Source organism: Phoxinus phoxinus (assembly GCF_949152265.1).
Source record: "Phoxinus phoxinus genome assembly, chromosome: 5".
NCBI lineage: Eukaryota > Metazoa > Chordata > Actinopteri > Cypriniformes > Leuciscidae > Phoxinus > Phoxinus phoxinus.
The window spans coordinates 22,174,569-22,197,806 of record NC_136880.1 but is presented as its reverse complement, the minus strand read 5'-3'; the positions used below and the strand labels follow the sequence as shown (position 1 = coordinate 22,197,806).

General features: G+C 38.3%; 1 protein-coding gene across 2 annotated transcripts in view; it reads right to left on the bottom strand.

The window, feature by feature from the left end:
- The window catches only part of col11a1b (collagen, type XI, alpha 1b), an 86,630-nt gene that overhangs the window by 62,265 nt on the left and 1,127 nt on the right, over window positions 1–23,238 (bottom strand). The window contains exons 2-5 of one of the 2 annotated variants that reach the window (XM_079614493.1): window positions 18,358–18,522; window positions 15,117–15,330; window positions 14,178–14,340; window positions 1,170–1,295 (exon numbers count right to left, since the gene is read on the bottom strand). In XM_079614493.1, the coding sequence (XP_079470619.1) occupies window positions 1,170–1,295; window positions 14,178–14,340; window positions 15,117–15,330; window positions 18,358–18,522 (668 nt within the window). Of the gene's footprint in view, window positions 1–1,169; window positions 1,296–8,456; window positions 8,594–14,177; window positions 14,341–15,116; window positions 15,331–18,357; window positions 18,523–23,238 lie in introns of those variants that run through there. The other variant, XM_079614494.1, reaches the window with a different exon arrangement.

Genomic DNA, 23,238 nt, shown 5'->3' with positions numbered 1-23,238 from the left:
GTTACTGTGATTTATCATCATTTTACAATCAGGAGTTCTTTAACAGCTGAGAGACATAACTTTTCCAGGTATCCCAGAGCTAGCTGTGGAGGGAGAAACTAGACTTTCCCAGTAAGCATGCAGGAGTCATTAAAGAAAAAATATATTTCCACGCCACTCAAAAGTGGGCTCAGACTCTGTGGCAGGGGGGGAAATAGTTTCCATCGTGAGCTCATTGGTCATTCAGTGAAATATTATTGGAAAACACTGATGCACCGAAAAAGCTAGATATCGACAAACCAGACAAACCGCACTGTTTCAATTTGGGATTAGCAGGATAGTTTAATCCCTCTAGATCACACTTGTGATTCATCACAATAGACTCCATAAGGACATTTTGTACAGACCTGCAGCTCTAATAAAACATTTTTCACCACAATAACACACTAAATAATAGAGAATGACATTTCAAATACATTTTTAGTTGAGTAATCTAACACATAAAAAATAGGAATATTACTATTAGTAAGTATGTGAATTTACATTTTGTTTAATAAGCGTTACATCACCAGTAACCGTTTTAAAATAAGTTAAAAAAAAAATAGTTTATTAAATTAAAAATATTAAATAATGAACAATAATAAATATCAATACTTAAAAATATATTTTACAAACTTTTACTGTTTCACACTTTCTTTCCACTATAAAATCAGATTCTCATAATGAGATGCATGATTCTACCAACCAAGTATGACTATTCCTCCAAATATGGCAACAAAAACGTATTGTTACACCTGGTTGTGCTTGAAAGCACAAGCTATGACCTCTCATACCCTCGACGTCAAGTGTCCACAGTGCCAGCTAATGCATTTAGGACAGTGATATTTAGAGGAGACATTCATTGGGAAAGTATTTTATATATAGATGTCAATATGGATATGAGAGAAGAAAAAGAAATCAGCAATGAAAAACAATTTGAAAAGTTTAAACAGTGTTTTTACTAGTTGACTAGAACAAAAACCTAACGAGGCAATTATGTGTGCACATCCCTACTAAATTCTGATTCATAATTCAGATTTTTGGCCATGTTTTGAATCCAGGTCTTAGAAAGCCCCAGACAGAAGCTGTGGGTGTAGAACGTATATAATCCATCAATACATCATCACAAAACCACACACACACACACAGACCTCCTCCTCGGGCTCCTGGGCCTGTGGTGTGTCCTGATGGGGGGTTTCACAGTCAGGGCTGTAGTGTTCACAGTAGTCGTAGGCTGCACGAGGGTCCGCCACCAAAAGAAGCTGCTGGATGTCCCCCTGAATGACAGCACAGAGACAATTATCAGAAATATTCTGGATATCGATACATACATCTGATATATGCCATTTTTATTCCACCTTGTAAAAATGCTATGTGTTTGTTTCAGTGAGACAGACAGACGGATAGAAATATATACCGATATTAGATCGACAGACAGACAAACAGATCGATAAACAGACAGATCGACAAACAGACAGACAGAACGGACAGAAAGATCGATAAACAGACAGATCGACAAACAAACAGACTGAACGGACAGACAAATCGACAGACAGACAGACAGACAGACAGACAGACAGACAGACAGACAGACAGACAGACAGACAGACAGACGGATCGACAAACAGATTGATACACAGACAGATCGACAAACAGACAGACAGATCGACAGACAGACAGATCGACAAACATGTCAGATCGACAAACAGACAGACAGATCGACAAACAGACAGACAGATCGACAAACAGACAGACAGATCGACAGGCAGACAGACAGACAGATCGACAAACAAACAGACAGAACAGACAGACAGATCGACAAACAGATCGACAGACAGTCAGACAGATCGACAAACAGACAGACAGATCGACAAACAGACAGACAGATCGACAGAGACAGATCGACAGAGACAGATCGACAGACCGATACACAGACAGACAGACAGACAGATCGACAAACAGACAGACAGATCGACAGAGACAGATCGACAGACCGATACACAGACAGACAGTCAGACAGATCGACAAACAGACAGACAGATCGACAAACAGACAGACAGATCGACAGAGACAGATCGACAGAGACAGATCGACAGACCGATACACAGACAGACAGACAGACAGATCGACAAACAGACAGACAGATCGACAGAGACAGATCAACAGACCGATACACAGACAGACAGACAGACAGATCGACAAACAGACAGACAGATCAACAGAGACAGATCGACAGACCGATACACAGACAGACAGTCAGACAGATCGACAAACAGACAGATAGATCGACAAACAGACAGACAGATCGACAAACAGACAGACAGATTGACAAACAGGCAGACCGACAGACAGATCAACACACAGACAGACAGATCGACAAACAGACAGACAGACAGACAGATCAACACACAGACAGACAGATCGACAAACAGACAGACAGACAGACAGATCAACACACAGACAGACAGATCGACAAACAGACAGACAGATTGACAAACAGGCAGACCGACAGACAGATCAACACACAGACAGACAGATCGACAAACAGACAGACAGACAGACAAACAGACAGACAGATCGACAAACAGACAGACAGACAGACAGATCGACAAACAGACAGACAGATAGATAGATAGATGATAGATAGATAGATAGATAGATAGATAGATAGATAGATAGATAGATAGATAGATAGATAGATAGATAGATAGATAGATAGATAGATAGATAGATAGATACATAGACTGATTGACAGACTGATTGATTGACAGACTGATTGATCAATAAACAGATAGATCGACAGATGGACAAACAGAAGAAATATCTTCAAAACCATGAATCCTAATCCTCAAAAAAAAAAAAAAAAAAAAGAACAACTGCTTTCCATATAGAATCCTTCTCTTGATATTGTACTAAATAAAATAAGCATGTGGCCGTGTGCCACAGAGACCTACAGTATATGTGTGATAACATCGAAAGTAGCTGCAGGGCATTGAGCATTAGCCCTTCGTTCTGCCATGATCTTCTTTCCCAGCTAGCCTCTCAAAAGTCGCTCACAGACAGGAAGAAGGCCAACGCGCTGCTCAGCTGAAAAAACAATGAGAACGAAAGCGCTCGGTTCAGCACTGTGTGAGCACACGCCGGAAGGGTCACTAATCTGCGTCCCATTCAAAAAAAGTGCTATAGTGCTTCAACATAAGTCACATTTCACAGAGCGGTCCTGCGCTAATGACTGAGGAATGGCAAGAAAAATAACCAGTGCCCGTGCTGATGTGCTGAAATATCTGAGCCTTCTGTTTTTCATGAAAATTTGGGGAAAGGAAATAAGATCCCCTCTCCCACCTCGACACAAAGGCCAAACAGCTACGTGCACGAGCTGAACCCGAGGAATTCTTCAAGCGGGAACTGTCTGACTTTGCTGAGAATGTAAACTACTTCTGTAGAGACTGCAGAATACCTCAGCTGACCCCCACAGCACAGACCACTCAGACCAGTAATGCCAAAGCCAGACATAATGCATCGTAAATAGGTAAGTAAGTCAGAGAAGGGCAGATTTCTTTGATTTGATTGGCATGTAAAGTCGATTCAAGCGGGGTGGCCTGGGGAGGAGAACGCTAACATGCAGACGACATTAAATTACAGGGTCTACATCTGTGGGAGCTTAAGGCGCTGGAAGACATTTTATGGTACAAAAAGGATGCTTCCTGCAAGCATGACCAATAAATCCTTGTACATGCTGGAGAGCTCTGACATCCCTCTGTACAACAAACATCTCACAGTTAGAAGCAGCTGACACACTTTTAGGAGTCAAACTCATTTTAAAAATCATAATTGAAAATTAAGTTGCATGAATTGTGGTTAAGAAAGTGGGTGTTTTTCTTAAAAGCTTTGCCATATTTCACATATTCACATTAATTTGGTCATTCCAATTGAGTTGCACTTTACACAGGATATTTGGCTTAAATTGAAAATTCTGTCATCATCTACCCGCCCTTATGTCACTCCAAATTCATATGACTTTTCTCCAGAAGAGCAAAATGTCAAAGCTGCGCTTTTTCATGCAATGAAAATACATGATGATCACTGGCTGTCAAATTAGCTTGGCTATAAAAAATAATAATACCAAATAAAAAAACACTATAGGTTGCATTTAAAATCAGGTCTACAGACTATCATACACTTGCATACAGAAAAACTAAGCAGTTAGTTTGTGTTTTGTCTTCTTTTTATTTATGTCTAAGCCCACACACACTCTCCATTGAATTTGACGTTCATTTATTAAATATTTTGTCTAATTTGATTATGCTTTCAGCTACCAATTTCTAGTATTCTCATCTCTGTTTGACACATTTTAGCATGTTTAAAACCATTCAGAATTCCACAGATTTTCTCCTAAAATCAGCACTGAAAATGCATAACTGTGCCAATTTTGTTAAGGCCTGGTAATGTCTTCTCTTATTTAAGGCAGGGGTTTTCAACCTTTTTATACCAAAAACTCTCAAATATCATGATTGACCCCATTCCTAAAATATTAAGACAGCAACACGTTTTCATGGCTAAATATCAATTTATGCTGTGCAAGAAAATGTATAAAAGAATGTTATACAAACATGTTGCTTCCTATATTAACTAAATTATGTTTACATTGTTATTGAACTGAACCACATTTTCACATATTATCTGGAACATTTGCACTTTGTAAGTTAAGTGTATCTTTTTTTACCCACTATCCATTCATCTTTCCTAAAGGAGACGGTAGAAGTTTATTATTATTAAGGCATTTCATTCTGTTAAATTTAGCGCCGTCAATAGAATAAATAACTGCAATTTTACTTTATCATATGCTTTCTGACTCAATTCTTTAGAAGATTCTTTAAATTGAAACAATAGTATTATTAAATTCTGTAAATGTGATAAATCATTCTGTTAAACATTTAATATCTTAAGCATTCATATTTTTTTTCAAAATTACAAATGTTTTATATATATATACATACAGTATTACAGTATATATCTAATGACAAAAGCACAACTAAAATGTAATTATCAAACGAAAACTAAACATATATTATGAAAGCTAATTCAAAATATTATGAAAACCAGATTGAATAAAATAATCCTAAAATAACACTGGTGTCTCCTTAAAAAAGTGACAAACAGCAAGTGAGGTTTGGCTGACACATTGACCCCATTCAAACATAGTCAGACAAACCATTCACACACACACCTGATCTAGTTTAACATGAATTCAAAAATGTGCTGGCCCACTACTGACATCAATCTATAGTCAAACACATCTCCTTTTTCAGCTTATTCCATCCAGTGACTCTCCATCATTGGATGGGAGTTGTTTTTCTAGGCGTCTGGCACATCTTCTTCCTCACTACTGAGAACCCAGATAATATACACTAGCATGGCTCTGGACTAAACACTGGCGGAAACAGGGAGATATAAATCTACTTTGAATACTTCAGTATCCATTGGGATTCTCCTGTCTTACAATCACTGCAGAGCACTGCATTAAGACATATTCTTCTCAAAGAGAAAAACTCCTTGTACAGTACAGTACAGTGAATTAATTTCAGATTCTGGATATTGAACATTGAACAAGAAGCCAAAACCTTCCAACAACAATAGATCACTATCAAAATCCTCACCAGCTACTTGTTCTGGTTTGATTTTCTTCATGTGCGTCACTAGTCTTCACAAAATCTCTAAATGTATTAGTTACACGCTCTAATAAGTCTGTTCGGGCTTAGACTATGAAGAACATTAAAACCAAATAGAATACAATCCAGACTAGAGATACGTTGGTAACAAGTCTAAGATGTAAAAAAACTAAAACTAAAACTACAGCCTCATTCCATTCTTAAAAGCTTCACATGCTCCTCATAATCGTCCAGTAATTATGACAGCAACCTATGGCCTTCTTCTATCCTGCTGCGTTAATAATAATATTCTCAAGAGTGCCACAGGCTATGAAGCTCTTTTATATAAGACAATTCAGATCACTGCAAGCTATAATGACCAGCACTAACACTGAAGCCTGGCATGTTCTTTAGCAAATTTAACACATTAATCTCTTAGCTACTGATGTTTGCAGTATAGTGCAATGTAAGTTATCTCTGCCTCAAAGGTGCAGCAGTAATGGAAATTGAGGGGGAGTAAAACACTGATCTACTGATTTCAGATCATCATATCTGCAACTTTATTCAACTTCTTTATTACCCTGCAATTGGTCTCATTAAGGAAGGTTTAATTCAATTAGCATCAGAGTTAGTGTTGCAATGTAACAGGAGTATCGGAAGAAAAAATACAGGCCGGGTCTTTTTGGTTTATCCGAACAAAATGACTGAAGAAATCCAGCATACATCCCCAAAGAAGCTACTAGGTTAAAAAAAGCAAAGAAATATATACATGCATGGATGAATCATTTAAAATAAAAGCAACATGCACATAGAAAATATAGGATGGTACTGGGTTTTCAATTTCCAAAAAGTGTGTTCAAAGAAAAAGGCTTCCAAGTGATTTCCACTAACAGCATGACACAACTTAACGGAGTAACTCTATGAAATGAGTTTAACACATGAGATCCACCTAGTCTCATCATCACCCTTACCCGATGAAGTGTTAATGCCCTATTCTGCTGTTTGAGGTGATGACTGTGTGCTTTAAATGTCAGAGGTCAAGCCCAGAGAAGAAAGTTTGGTTCATTATGTGTGCCCTGAGACTGAATCAGACCAAAGGTTGCTAAGTGTGTATGATTACCACTGTCAGCACTTTGTAATTATAACCCGAGGAACTCCAGGTATTCCTTGCAGTCAAAAAGGTTGAGATCCACTGTTCTAATGAAAGTCACAAAGGACAGTCCACCTTATTTCTAAGGCCTGGAGTCAGTAGTTATCCCTCCTGACACTTTAACCCAGATATTCAGCAAAGAGGGTTGGAAAGACTCAGAGGAAAATACAGACTGGAATGATATCATGGAAAATGCAGATTGTTTGAAAAGAGCACAAACAGTAACTGACTGTCAAATGCAGAAATCGTGGAGTATCTAATGCCCCCCAGATCTTATTTCACATTTTCATGAAATGCAGACAGTCTCTGTGGCAGGAGCTGGGGAAAAGGCTTCATTTTATACACAGGTAGACATATTCCATGCACACTTTGAATAGCACTAGTGTACTAAGGCAAAACAAAAAAAATCAAATGATTGTTAAGCTTTAATACACCCCACCCCCGACTCACTTGCCCCATTCCAGCGCAATCCTCCAAACAGCAGCCGATGCAGAGCCTTGAAGCAGGCCTCAAATGTTACCTTATCACTCTACTGGGAGCTGTTAAACAGTAAAATATGTTTCCCAGCAGTGAGCAAGACACAGGCAGGGGCTAGTCATGGGAGAAGAGGATACATAGAAAGATTTTAGAGAGAGAGAGAGAGTAAAGACCAAACGTGTAACCGCATACAGTAACATCTTTGAGGAAATGATAGCCTTTGTAATGAACAGTTGGACCAGTATTTCCAAATGAGGTCTGGTGACAGGAGGATGAATGAGTCTAGTTTTAGGTCTACCAGTTATACCAATTAAACCATTAAACACAGGATAACTTGAGATGGATGGTCCGATCAAAAGTAAGAAACTATTCTTAAAAATGAAAAATCATTTCATTCAATCAAGCTAATATTATGAAATGAAATGAACTAAATTCATTTCATGCTTGGCTAACTTATCATAGAGCTAACTGGTTATGAAAGGGATCTGCCTTCAGTTACACACTCATATGCTGTTTTTATTTTTAGTGGAACACAAAAATTGATTAAAGAATCTTCTAATAGACAGAGAAGTGCAAAAAATGTGGTTTTAAGTTGCCCCTTTTCGGTTACAAAACACCAAGCTGGACACAATATATCTTCAACAGCTGTGAAACCCAGACCAAGTCATAGCGCATATGATCATATTTTCCTTTCAGTCACAGTTCCAGGTTCACACCTGCTTAAGCTATCTGCAAAGGCTAGAAACACAGATGCGCATCCATCATGAAGTATGCTGTTCAGACCTAGTACCTATGGCTCATCACCAACAACAAAAAAAAGCTGTGATTGACATTTACTTGCAGTTGAAATGTGTTTCTGCACCTCTAGCATTACAAAACAGAATTGCAAAAATAATGACTGTTGTCAAGACTTCCTGAACTATCCTTTGCAGTCTACAAATCGTTATATTCATAGTAGTTCTCTTGTCTCTACAAATGTGCATGAGTACTTCATCAATGATCCATCATGAAAACAATAATCTATGCGTAACTTGAATTTGAACAACAACAATATAGCAACAATATACAAGCATGTCAAACAGTGACCTAATTTTTAAAAGTGTACAATAAACAACAATTTATTATTAACTAACTTACAATTAAGACAGAGCATTGCTAATTACCTTCAATGAAAATAGTTCCAAACAAATCCAAAAGGTGCTTCTTTGAGCAACACACTGGTAGCTCGTGTTTAACATGATCCTTGCTGTAAGCCATGTCACACTGTAAGATATCAGTTGTCATTAATGTCAGACTGTACGGAGGTCAAGGGGCGTTAAAAACGGACGCACGCAAGAAAACTTGTCCGGAGTTTTACATCAATGACGCGTTCGGTGATGTGAGCTGCATTACACGCTGGATTTATATGGCGGCTACAAAGAAATCTCTGATGTTAATTTTGGTCATGGCTTGTCTTAAAAACGAAGACAATTTGAGAAGTCACACTGGAGGACTGGAGTCAAATCTTCTGACACTGCCAGAATTTCATCGGAGGTGAAATGTGATCGCAACTTTCATTAAACGGCTGTCGGTGAACATGTCAAACTAATGATCAAAGACTTTCGATTTTAGCCTAGGATCAGAGGAATCTTTTAGAATTTGCCAAATTTGTCTCATACAGCCAAATCGTGGCCAAAATCGCACAGTGTGCAACCGGCTTAACCTGCAGAAAAGACACTAAAAATTGTGTGAAAAGGTGGATCATGTAGGTGGATCTCAAATAACCTATTTGTTATTCAGTGACAAAATTCAACAAAAAGATGATCACACGTCCTAAAAATCTCAAAAATAAAGCAAAACACCCAGTCATAACCTGAAAACTAAATGTTCTGTTCTTGATCAGTTATTCAGCTTGATTTTTCCATCCACTCAATGTCTAACACATGTCCTCGATGGAACACTAATTTGGAATACTTATGACATGCTGGACTTCTAGCCAGAAATCGCTAAATCTGTGCCATATCTCACAGGGCTGGCTAAGCTTTGCTACTTTCTTGGCCAAGAGTGACAAGATATACTTCCCACTTCACAGAGAGTCCTTGCTAAGAACTTCAGTAAAAGAACATGAACGTGCATAGCAAATCTCCTGTTGGGTAAGCAAGTGAAAGTAGAACACAATAAAACCACACTGACCAGAGTCAAATATATATGTTGAAGATAGACCAATATATATATATATGAAACATTGACCTGTATTCCAGGACAAGTGTTTTTTTCATAAATTATTTTTTCAAGACAAAAAGAGGTAGGTTGTCACGTTGTTATGTGGATGGAGGTAGATGAACCCAAAAGCAGACTGAACGCTCTTACACAATTTATTGAAGACAAAACAGAAAACAAAACCCACGAGGGGGCAAAACAAGACTAAGACTCAACGATGACTAGACAGTAACAAACAACAAAACAATTCTCACTATACGTTAAACAGGATTCCAGACAAAGTACTCACACAGAGATATATCATAAAGATTGACACGCAACGATGGACAGAGTTTGACAATGAACCGACACAGGACAGCAAACACAAGGGGATTAAATAGGGAGACTAATGATAACAAAACAGGTGACACAGGTAAAGCAATAATGACAAAACGAGGATAACAAGGAGGGCGGGGCTAGATGACGAGACAACACAAGCACATGGCCCAAACAATTGGCCATGCGCTTGCACACAAAACATGGGTCTGCCATGATCCTGCCACAAGACCAGGAAAAACAAAGACATGATGGCAGAATCATGACACACGTATTTCTTAAGGAAAGCTGTGAATTGTTTTAAACATAATTAATTTATTCAGTTTATTAATAGCTATATTAACAATGGTTTCATATATTTGTCGTTTACTTTGTAAATTGTTGCTGTACCATTTTCCATAATTGTTTTACTTATTGTAAATTTTGCTGAAAAACCTGTGATATTTTTTCTATTGTTACCCCATCTAGTGGGAAAACATGCCCCATTATTGGAGCAATTTTGTCCTGGAAATGTCCCATGGAGCTTTGTTGTATAGTCAAATTTTTAACATGAAAATTGATTTCAAAAATATACCCACCCTCTGTTACGGTGGGTTGCAACAAGAAAGAGATTAAGGCAGGATCTAAATGCAGCAGTAAAACTTACATTTATTTAATTTTAAACAATAAAGCCAAAATAATAAACACTCAGGAGATTATCCACACGCAGGAGCAGAATAACCACTTAATTAGGGCTGGAACTAACAATTATTTTTTCAATCAATTAATCTATAGATTATTTGATTGATTATTATTTTTGATTGGTCAATCTAACGAAAACCATAACGACACTATCAAACATGGCAGTGTCAATAAAACCGTGAAGTTTTACCGCAATTGACACCGCATGATTAAATAAATGATTACAATCGAGGCGCAAGTTCATCCATCAGATATTTTAAGTAACCAATAGCTGTTTAAAAAATTCCCACATTTTAGATTGGGCCAGATATTTCTGTAATATCGGCTGATTTTCAGTATGCCTGGGAGCCACCATCATTGGGGAACATAAACACAGTGACAAATCAATGCATTTCATGCAAATTTAGTAATTTATGTAATTGATTATGTCAATGCAATGTTGCAAGCCCTACACTTAACAGTACACAGTCGAGAACGGACAACTGATAACACAAACCGAGGGCTATAAATAAAGAAAAACAAAGGGAGCTAAATGAAACGCAGGTGACACTAGTCAGTAACTATAGCAACCAATGAGCACCTAATAAGTAACCAATGAGACAGAGAAGGAAAACAGGAACGACTAAACAGATCATAATCCTGATATTACCTCCCCCTCCCGGAAGGGGCATCCTTGCACCATAAACAGAAAACGGAGGAGGGAGGGAGGGAGGGGGTTCTGGAGGAGGACGAGGAGCTGGCAGAAGGAGACACCAATGAGGAGGGAGAAGCCAGAGAGGAAATGATGGAGGGAGGAGCCAGAGTGGAGCTCACAGCAGAAGGAGGCAGGTATTTACCTCAAACAGAGCCATCAGAATGAAGGCCCATGGTGTAACTGAAGGAAGGAGGAGCCAGGGTAGTGCTAGGAGCCTGACTGACTGAGGTGGAGCCAGGAGAGGTGGAGACTCAGACAGAACTGAGGAGACGAAGACCCTGGGCGACAATGATGGAAAGAAGGGACAAGGCAGAACTGCTGAATCGATGGACCGAGGTGGAGATGAGGACTCTGCAAACTTAGGTGGAGCTGGTGGGAGTGAGGACAACGGTAGAGCCAGAGGAAAGCGTGTAGAGTGTAGCCGGAGGCCTGGAATTCTGGAAGTCTGCGGCGCAACCAGGGTGATGACTGACCAAGGTGTAGCCGGAGAGACAAGGGAGCCCGGCAGAGTCTGAGGGATTAAGGACCACAGTGGAGCTGAGGGGGAATGGCACCAAGGTGGAGGTGATGGGTCGACTGGCCAAGGTGGAGTCCAGGGCTCAGAGGCTCGAGGTGCAGTCAGGGCATCAACACACTAAGGAGAAGCCGGAGACTGAGAAGCCTAAGGCTGATCCGAGCAGTCGAGGGGAGGCAGCAAAGGAGGAGCTGAAACTGAGGAACTGGATGAGATCAGCAGATGCGAAAGGAGTGGGAGGCTGGGTGGGACCATCAGCGACCACAAAGACTTGGTGCTTGTTGACAAAACAGAAGCATACTTGGTGCTGGGCAGCAAAATAGACTTGGTGCTGGGCGGCAACAAAGAAGACTCTGAGCTAGGTGGAACCAGCGCAGACGAAGAAGACTTGGAGCTGGGCGAAGAAAGGAGGATGAAGGTTTGACGGGACCAGCGGAGTAGGAAGGACTCCAGACGGGACCAGGACATCCAGACAAGGGCAGGAACAAGGCTGGGACCTGACTTGATGTCAATAAGCCACTCCAGACTCCAACTCCACCAATATACCCACTGGAACGGACATGGGTACCGGCTCACATACTTGGTCAGACTTGGCTGGCTCTGGGTCTGCAGTGGGTTCCGGCTTTAAGTCTATGGTGGGCATAAGTCTGGGTGTACTAATACTTCCTTCCTTATAACTTATAACTTCCTTGTAAGCCATTTAATGAATCTATCTGCAAATGGGAAATTTGGGCAAATGCTCATATATTTTATTTTACACACACCAAAATATCAAACTTGCATTTTATGTTTGACATAAAACAAAGCAAACAGAAAACAGTGCTAAAACCTATTAGCAATGCCTTTGACAGTTCATCGCTTTCATCATAATCACAGTAATGTATGAAAAGTAACTCCCTTGATTGAAACATCTGTGTTTACCATTGGGCAGCAATATTTGAAATAGTTTCCAACATTACGAGCAATCGTACAGTGGGTGGAAGAATTGAGAGATGAAATACTAAGTGATTGCTGAAAATGAGCCCATTAACTATGGCAGATTTACCTCTCAGGCTATATATTTTGCAGGCTCATCACAACCCTCTGACTAACACTGGGATGAGCAGGGAAGAGGAAGAAATGGGATCAGAATTTCAAAAGATTCCTGTGCTGTACGACATCTCTAACCTGAGGCGAACATTTAGCATGCTGTTCTTATTAGACAGCATTCCTTCAGCTCACATCAAAGACAGACTCTGCAGATATTGTCTCGCAATCGGGCGTACAGAATTACACAGGATTGATGCATTGCTTAGTACAGCAAAGAGAAATGTGAATGGAATACTTGAAGAAGTATTTGTGAATTTGGTTGAGTATGTGGTGTTACAGTACTGTACTTACACTGAGTTGTATCTACACATAATTTTTTTTTTTTTTAACTATTGCTCTTTTATACCTCAGGAAAGTTATGTTGCATTTATTTAGCAAGTATACATTTAGCCTCAGATGTTTCTCAAAAACTTACTTTGCCGAAATTAAAATGAGGCAACAATTGACATACAGTGAGAGTACAGAGCCTTAACATCACAGAGCCCAACACATGCTTGTGGATAGCATAGCTCAGATACAATGACAAGTTCATAATAAAATCTCTGGCTTTGATATTTTGGGAAATCTGAGCATGGTTTGAAACATTCTCAGGAGAAAAATCTAAGAAGTAGTAGATGTTGCTCAAACAGTAGAGCATAGCTTTAACAATGTCAAGGTCATGGAGGTAAGTCCCTAGGGTAAACAAGAAATCGTAAAATGTGTACCTTTGATAAAAGCATCAGCCAAATGCATAAATATACTGTGAGATGTAAGGAAAAGCCTACATTTAATCATGTTGCTGTTGAGGATAAACTATTGAGATATTAGCGTATTTTCTATGGGAAAGAAAAACTGTTCCTTTAATAGAAAACAACCACAGCTAGTATAATTCTCTTAAATGACACAGCAGGTCACCGTGTTCATAAGCCAGTCCCACTGGTCTCAACAGCTCTACAAATATACTAAAATTGGCCAAATATGTAAACTTCAAATGTAAAGGTTCAAAAACTCTGACAAGTATTCAGCACATTTTAATGATCTATGGACAAATAAAACCCAATGACATGCCCCATCATTCATAAGTGAAATCTCTTCACAAACATAATTTGACACTGCAGTAAATCAAATCATCTAGCAATTTCCAGCATTTCATACGAACTCGAGTCACACTAAACAGTGTGAGTATCCTGGAATAACAGCTGTCACTGGGGTGGTACTTAAATATACTAATATATATTACGCACCCTTTAGGGCTAAATAAATGTAGCCTACAAGGTGTTTCTACTGAAAGGGTATCACCCTAGTCACAGATGTTGGACCATTTTTTCTGAGAGTTTATCCTTGGCCTACACTGTTTCACAAATCCTAAATGGACAGTATCTACCAGGGTTTTTATAAAACAGCTTTGCTTGCCTCAAAAACTTCCTCGTCCAGGATTCTGGTGCCGAAGACAGCGATGCCATCTGTGTTAATGATTGAGTGGTCACTTCTGCTGAGTGGTTTAGAGATCTTCTTCTTACAGTCCACAATCATTGTAACGGTCTTCTTTTCGATGCTGATAGCCACACGGTGCCACCTGTTGGGGAGGAAATACAACAAACAAGAGTCATGAAGATCGAGATCGTTTAGTTTGTAGCATGAACTATGTTACTGTCTGCTGTTTGGATCTTTATACATTTACATTTATATAGTGGGGGAAAAAAACTGCCTGCCATTGAGGGAGGTTTGTTTTAGTACAGGATGTTCCTAAATAAAATATTTTAAATGAAAAACAATCAGCAATCTCTCTGTCCATGCGCATTTAAAAAGGCGTCTCAACACTGTCTCTCATGTTGACTCAGTTATATATATTCAAAAGCTGTTTTTTGTTTAACACCATTTGTTTTCAATGAAATGAAAAAAAGGTCTTTATTATTGTGAGAATACAACATTGTTTTATCACATGTAAATCTCAATGTGGCTAATCAAAAGCACAGAAGCTTACTGCCGTTCTCGTATCCTTTTCAAGTAAATGTTTGCTTTGCTTGATCAGTTGCATATGGCTGAATATTAACATCACACAATTTTCCTACTATATATCTATATAGATAAATAAATGAATAGGCAGATGGAAAATAGTACCAATAATAAACACAGCGGACTAAACTAGATATTAGGAAAACTTAATAAGCAAACTGCATAACCAATCCAAACACATTCAACGGCCAGTTGATGAAAACTGTACTACAGCTTGTTGAACACACACACACACACACACACACGCACGTACGTACGCACACACACACACACACACACGCTATGGCCCATTAATAAACACTTGTAAAAAAATAAAAAAATAAAGAGTCAACTTGCTTTCCATCTGCGAGGTTGATCGCACGGAAAAGGGGGTAATCCTCAGGAGCGGGTTTCCCATGCTGATCCTCATACAGGAAGATCGGCGAGCGGCCCACCTCCACACCCAGCTGTTGGATGCCCTGCTCGTTGTATACCGACAAAAGGAAGGACTGTATTCCTGCCTTGGGCTTGATGGTCATAAGGATGGAGAAATCCTCAGGGAACACTCCTCCTGAAGATACAGGAAAGGCATTGTGGGTTAAACATCAGCTGTTATTGATGATTCATATGCTTGTCTTCCTTTCTGTTGCAGAGATGAGCTAAGACAGTGTAGTGCAATGGCCCTTTTACAACAACCCCTACCCAAGATCGTTTGTTGAGGGGAGTTTAACGAAGTATGAAACAGTTTGTCTTTTCTGTTGGCAAGTTAACTTTACAAGGTGTCAGGTGACATAACAGATTTACAATCAAATGGGTTGTAAGAGCAATAGGGTGGAAATAAATCTCAAACTCTCAATATCTGAAGTGCTGTTTTCTCAGAGGGAGTTTTTTTTTTTTTTTTTTTTTTGCCAACATACTATTTAGCTGAAATTTCCAGTCCTAAAACCATAGGGTTTTGAGGCCATTTTATTTCAGCCAAAAATCACAGAAAAAGAATTGTTCATTTAATCTCCTGCTATTTTGTGCCTCAGTTACCCTTTGCGGTCTGGCCAATTTGGAAGATACCCAACCCAGAGAGAACAGAGGGTCCAACTTAATAGGTCTAAACTTGTAAATGTACCGGTATATGATTTTGTTGTTATAAACTGAGCAAGTAATTAGAGATTTTCAACATCCCATTAGTAAAAACTTTACTCAAAACTGTGCTTACCATGGACTTACAGGTGACATGACACATTGATTTTTAAATGATTAGTGTTACTACTGTATGTCAAATAGCCATCTTTTTAATAAGCAATAGTTCATCATCTGTGTTATGCTACAAACATGTCTCTGTAGTAGGGCTAAGGATACAGTTAGCAGCAGTTTAGATCTTTTTACTTGTTCTTTGTTTAGCTAGTCGCGGATGATTAGCAAGAAACACTCTGGTCAAAACCAACTCAGGCTCATTGGGAAAATGTGCCAGCGGCAAAATTTCAGCGATAGGATATAACATGACTTTTTTGCAAACTTCATGACACTTTCAAACACTTTTTGTTGGTTGGGAAATTAAATATCTGGTGAATGGTGCTAAAATGTTCATGTTCTATGGCATTTGAAAATAATGTACCACCTACACTAAACCCAGCCCTAAACCTAACTGATAGTATTAACAAATGCAAATGTAAGATAAAACACATTTGCTAAAGCAACTGTGCCATTTTAGCTTGTTTTTACATATTTTTGAGCTCTTTTAGTGTTTCAGAGGACTTGTCCGACTTGTGAGCGACTGAGCACATCTTTGGTGTTTTACTGCTTCTCATTTCAACTGGAAAATGCAGTGAATCATATGTATCACTGCTTTTAAAACAAACAAACAAACAAATTCTGACAGTAACATTCTGTTTTCAATTAAAACAGTTGCTGTAGAAAACAATGCATTCTGGGCATGTAGGCAATATTCTTCAAAGAAAGCAACTGCTGTTAATTTTCAGCCTATTTTCAACACTAATCTACTGTATTTATGTATTACGGTTTTGTACTGTAGTACGCAATGCATTGTGGGCTGGTGCATTTTGTAAGCAAAAGCATAATGGCGCTGAACGGGTGTTTCACAGGAGTTTGAGTTCGAGTCTCCTATCCGTGTTCGAGGCGCTCATGACAGGAACAGGCCTATATGTGGAAATAGAAGAAAACTAATCAAAGCGGAGAGGAGAGGGAACTTTGCAACTGACTGCAGCGAGGAGCGTGTTCCTTTAAAACTGGACCAGTGACTGTCGAGTGGGAAGAACTAAAACTGAAAAGTGGCATCTGAAAATATTTTTTTTTTACATTTTTGATACTTCAAATCCCTAGAAAGTACTTTGAAAATGACTGTGCGAGGAGGTTTTGTTTGGAGTGTTTTCTCTCACATTCAAATCACTCAAATGGTACAATGAGCTGGAACTGAACAAGCTGTAATAGTGAGAGTGTGTGATTATAAACAAATTTAACAGAGAGGGTAAAAATTGTCGATTCACTGTAAAACATCATTTATTCCCAAATTTCAATGTTTATTAAGACTTTCAGAATGTGTATTTCTTGGTGGCACTCAGCCTGATGGTTTTGGCCGTCAGGTTCTCATTGGCAGGAGAAAACAATAAACTAAATAACTGGTCAAATTTGTCCTTAAACATTATTAAACTTTTAAAATGCAACTTTGTTCATCTGTTTAATATAACAGAGTTTTAGATTTTTCTTTTCAGCACTTTTCTTATTTTTTGTCCATTTTGGGTGTTTTTGCTTATAAATAAATGTTCACCTTTTTATAAGCCTATTGCTGTTGCCTGTGTTTTTAGTCATTTTCTGTGTGATTTTAATTTCAAACCTATTTTGGGGTTCCCTTTTTACCTAGAGCTGTGTTGCAAAAATGACCCAAATTGGGTTGTTTTTGCCTCACCATTTTATAGTGTTTATTGTAAATTGAAATAATCACAGAAATGTACTGCATGTTTGTTTGCTTTTTGTTTGTTTTTTTACAGTAAATGGCTATAAAGTTATTTGAAAATATTAATACCGTAGAATTACAGTATATTGCTGGCAACTCTGCAGCCAGTATTTTACTGTAAAAAAAAAATACTGTAAAATACAGTATTTCATTTTTATGGTAATAAGCTGTTAATTAATTTCACTGTATTCATACCGTAGAATTACAGTAGACTGCTGGTGTCCCTGCTGCCAGTATTTTAACATTATTTTACAGAGACATTTTTTAAAGTGTAGATTTTTTTTTTTCCCAATGAGCCTATGTTGGTAAAAACAGTAGCCAAAGACCTTTCTCTCTTTCTTAATGGACCCTTTCTTAGAACAATAAATATGCCTTTAATTCCTTCATTAAGGTCTGGGCATCAGACTTCTAGCACTGTAAACAGTCCAAATGCATTTAACTGAGACGGTCAAGCTACATTATGTACTTCCTGTTGGATGTGTTTCAAAGAGAAAAAATAAACAACTTAACATGTCACTTTGCAAGAGAAAACCAATTACACACATTTGATTCACAGCCTTGCCCAACCAGAACAGTTCCTCTATTTAAAAGTAAGTAGGGATTAGAGAACATAGATTAGCATAAATCATGTACCTGGGAAGAGCTGCTTGGTCGGGGAGCTGAGTTGAGCTTGTTTGTCCACTCGGTAGGCCACATCTGGTTTGGATCCTCTCCGGATGGTGCAGAAGCCTTGTGTTTTCTTCACTCCTTCAGGTGAACTTTTAAAGTCTAAGACCTTGAGCACATCCACGGGTTCAGCTGTGAGGTAGAACGTAGAGTGCTATGATTAAAGCGTTTGTCATTTTCTTAATTCCATTGGTAAACAAACATTATTAGCTTCAGTAGCTTTGCAACATCAAACCAAAACAATATTGGTAACACTTTACAATAAGGTTCATTAGTTAACATTGGTTAACTACATTAGATAGCATGAACTAATAATGAACTGTACTTATACAGCATTTATTAATCTTTGTTAATATTAATTTCAACATTTACTAATATATTATTAAAATCTTGTTAACATTAGTTAATGAAATGCAAACCAACATGAACAAACAATGAATGACTCTATTTTTATTAACTAACAGTAACAAAGATGTACAAATACAGTAACAAATGTATTGCTCATGGTTATTTCGTGTCAGTTAATACATTAACTAATGCGAACTAATAAACCTTATTGTAAAGTGTTACCACAATATTTGTTCAGTTATCTCCATTTGTTTGTCTAATTTAACTGTAGGCATAATTCTGTTAGCAAATGGCTGGATGAGAAATGAGGAAAAGTCTACAGCAACAATAACGCTTTAGTGTCTGTCAGTTAAAGGGGGTGGGGGTGGGGGGTTGTCCTATTCTTCGGTCACCGACGTGACGTCTACCGACCGAAAGAGAGCTACTGTGCTCAGATAAAAACATTTACTTTTCACAATTGCTTCCAAGTACAGTTGGGTTATTATGTAATTTTATTACACTTTCCAAGTTTAAAAACAAGAAGCCAGTTTCAATACATATTGTTAACCTCAATTAGACTGCTTTCTCTTATGCAACAGGGCTTACTTATCCTTATCCTGCCTTGAATAATGACCACAGTGTGGAGTCAGCATATCTACAGTCAATTATCGTTCAACAAGTGAGGACATTTAACAAACGCCACATCTTGACGTTTGTTAATACGAACAAACAAATTCCCATCAAATTCCCCCTCGGTGCCACACGTGTCATTTCGCAACAACGCTAACTCTGACTGACACTTTTACTGTACATAATTCCCTGCCATTACATATGTGCTGTGGCCGTCAATGAAGCAATTGTACTTTTACAAGGAACCCAAGCAGAACAGCAGTAAAGATGTGAAGAAATATCCAGTAGGGATAATTGACCCCCCTACATGCAGATCCATTTACAAAGCCAAACATTCCAGGAGTTAAAGTCACTGGTGCTGGTCAATGCTCCTCTACGGTTATGGCAGCTCAGCACGACCCAAACTTTACAAGCAGCTCAACTCCACCAATATGTCAGGTACTACACTTTATTATGTTTCTACTGCCAATGTCAAATATGAAAGGTTCTGGTTTCGCTCAACCTGCACCCCACAAACGGCCCATTTCTAATGATCCTTAACAAATCTATGCTAATGCTTAAACAGGCTGAGAGATTTATGATATGATTAATATGGCAATTTAGAGGCTGGTACTGTAAAGTGGACTCTGAGCAGCACTGTAATGTCACACTGATTTATTGCTCTGCTTGAGTCTTTTAGACTTCGTCTTTGATGCCTTGAAAAGGAAAAGTTCCGGCCTCACTCGAGACTGATGAATGAGGATGTAAGCGAGGTCAGGGAGATAAGAGTATCAGCTGGGTTACTTACATCCATCATTATCCGTACACAACTTTGTGTCCCTAAGACTCATCTGTTTGTCATCACCACTGCAAACGTTGTGGTCGAGGATGCCGAGTTGCATGAAGTCTCTGAACCTCAGGAGGTTTAAGGGAATAGGAACAGAGGCTGAATGGATGACTAGCACATAAACACTCCTATTCTTACTCCCCCGCTACCAGAGACTACAAAAACTTCTGAGTCGGGTCAAATAGACATATTTGTCTGCTGGTCAGGCAGCAGACAGGAAGTATCCCTTTCAAAGGCCTAAAAACAATAAACCATACAAACAAGAATGACTAGTTGCTGAGACTCATTACTCTCTCTCTGGACTCCTTAGTGTTGGATTCAAATCAGGGTTTTATTTTCATATGCTTTTGACATCACAAAAGGGCTCATTTTCCACCCTGTCCCACTCAAATAAGCCTGGGAAAGCACTTTAGAAGAATTATACTGAAGTATTTTTTTGATAGATCAGCCCTATAACACTGTGTGTAAAGTATAATAAAACCAGTAAAACCATTGTAGGGCGATGAGCTGCGTTTGTTAAAAATAGACAGTGGAAAAGTCACTCAGACGCTTGGTCGTCACAGTTACATTTAATGATATTTCAAGAGCAGAACAAAAATATTATGAAATTTCTTCTCTTTATGCTTTCTGTAAAACAAGTAAAAATTTTAGTCAAATTTGACCTTTTTCCCCATTATTTTCTGTAACCATATGGTAAGCGCGTGCAGGAAGTGCTGATCCGGTGGTTCCTGTTCCACATATGTGGCCAGGAGCTGAAGGGTGGTGCTTTTTTAGGGTTACTGAACATGCTGAACACATTATAGTGTCGGCATGGCACTGCCTGCAGATAACTTTGCCTCAATGTACCACCAACTAAGTCCTAATGCACTGAAAACAGAAACTTCTACTCTGAGATAAAGGGACTATTTTTGTTCAAAGGTTTGAGCTCAGTAAGATTTAATTGTTTTATGAAATTAATACTTTTATTTAGCAACGATGCATTAAATCAATCTAGAGTGAATGTGAATACATTTAAAATAGTTTTTTTTTTTTTTTTATAAATGCTGTTCTTTTAAACTTTCTATTGATTAAATAATCCGGAAAAAAATATGGTTTCCACAAAAATATTAAGCAGCAGAACTGGTTGCAACATTGATAATGAGAATGGTTTATTGAGCACCAAATCAGCATATTTTAATGATTTCTGAAGGATCATATGACACTACATGAGTATTGCTCGAGCAATAGCTGCTAAAACTAACTTATTCAATTACATTTAAAAATATATATAAAAAATAACATTAAATAATATTTCACAATATATTGCTGTATTTTTATTTTACTGTATTTAAAAAAACACCATGCAGCCTTTGTGAGAAGACTTCTTTCAAAAACATGAAACAATCGTATGACCCCAAACTTTTGAACAGTGGTGTATGTTCAGGATGCTTCATATTTTTGGATAGTGGTTCTTGATAACTTTAAAACAGCTGCACACAATAAAGCTCAGCATGTCTACATCCGTGCACGTTTGTGAGCTTAATGATGTGGTCAGGTCCTAATGTAGCTTTGTCAAATCAGTCTGTTAAGAGTTTCCATTCAGCGTAACCCCCACTGACAAAACAAAGGGCAGCCCTCAGCATTATCATTCTAAACAAGATGTACAAAAAAAAAAGTCTGAGTAAAACGCATCCAACTCTTAAAGGAGAGGGTAATAATCTGTAAGTCTTACGAGTCTCTTGCAGTGCTACTGTTTTTTCTTTTCTAAACTCTAAACTAAAGGTCTCTTTGTGCTCTTCAGAATGTCTCTCAGCATTACTGCATACCTAAAGGCCTCATATATTCCAGATGTGGAGAATTGGCAGGAATAGGACCCCCCCCCCCCCTTCCCCTCCCCCCTCACAGAAGCTCTTAAAAAAATTCAGTATCCAAAATCCATTAATGCAGCAAATAACCACATTGTTCCTAATGCACATCCACAATTAAAAGTGCTGGATAATTTTTATTCTTTGTATTTTCCATTTATTCTACTTGGGGAGGGGCAGTGTCATGGATAATGACACGGCAGACTTTTCACAATAAAATATGACAAAAGAGTTTAGCAGAAAATATTTTATCGTCTGTGTAATTCAGCCTCTGAAATTACTATAAACCTTGAAGAAATCTGGCAGAAATGTCAAAATGCTGTTAAATACACAAGAGACACAACATCAACTGCCCAGTCAAGAAAAATCATAACATTCAATCTGATCCAACCAGCAAAATGTCCAAGCACTTGACATCATCCCTATCCGTACTATGACAAACATCAAATGCAAAAAAGGCCCTACATCCTCATTGGTTGAATTTTTGGATATCTCAGTGGGTGTGGCCAATATCTCATGTGGACTTTGTGAATTGCTGTAAGAGATGTCTTATATGGATTTCAGTTCAAATAAACAATCCAGAAAACAAGAGCCAAAAAGTAGCTTTCATGCATGGAATGCAGTTGTGGTCAAGATTATTATTAAACCAAAAATGTGAAAGCTCACTTTAAAATACCCCCACCTCCCAAATTGGCCTGCAGATGTGCAATGTGGTGAAGACATTATCAGGCAGCCATTTTGAAAGAGGTATGTTACATAGGCTACTGTATCTGAAAAGGCCATCAGAACTACAACAAAGGAATATACTATTTATAATTTTACAGGGTAATTGTTGTATTTTGGATTTCCTTATAGTAGGAGAGACCAGGCCCTTTAAAATACTATTAGAAAGACAATGTATAAAAACTATTTGCGATCTTCACAGGTGAGGTAGAAGGATATACAATGCCTGAATTTTGATTAATTTTTTTTAGAGCAGGCTATACAAGAGAACTTAATGTAAAAATTATGGATAGGGCCACTTTATTTAAAACACTCAAGTGTCCAATGTGTCAAAGTCAGAGAGCACTTCTACAGTAGCTTTCTGACAGTAGACCGGTCTTTAGTGTGGACTGGGATAGTGTGGAGAAACGGTAGGCTATCTCTCTCAGTCTGAGTAATACAATTTCACAATCTAATTCTGGGCACTCGAGTGCCTCGCTGGTGTGTGCAGGGTAGTGC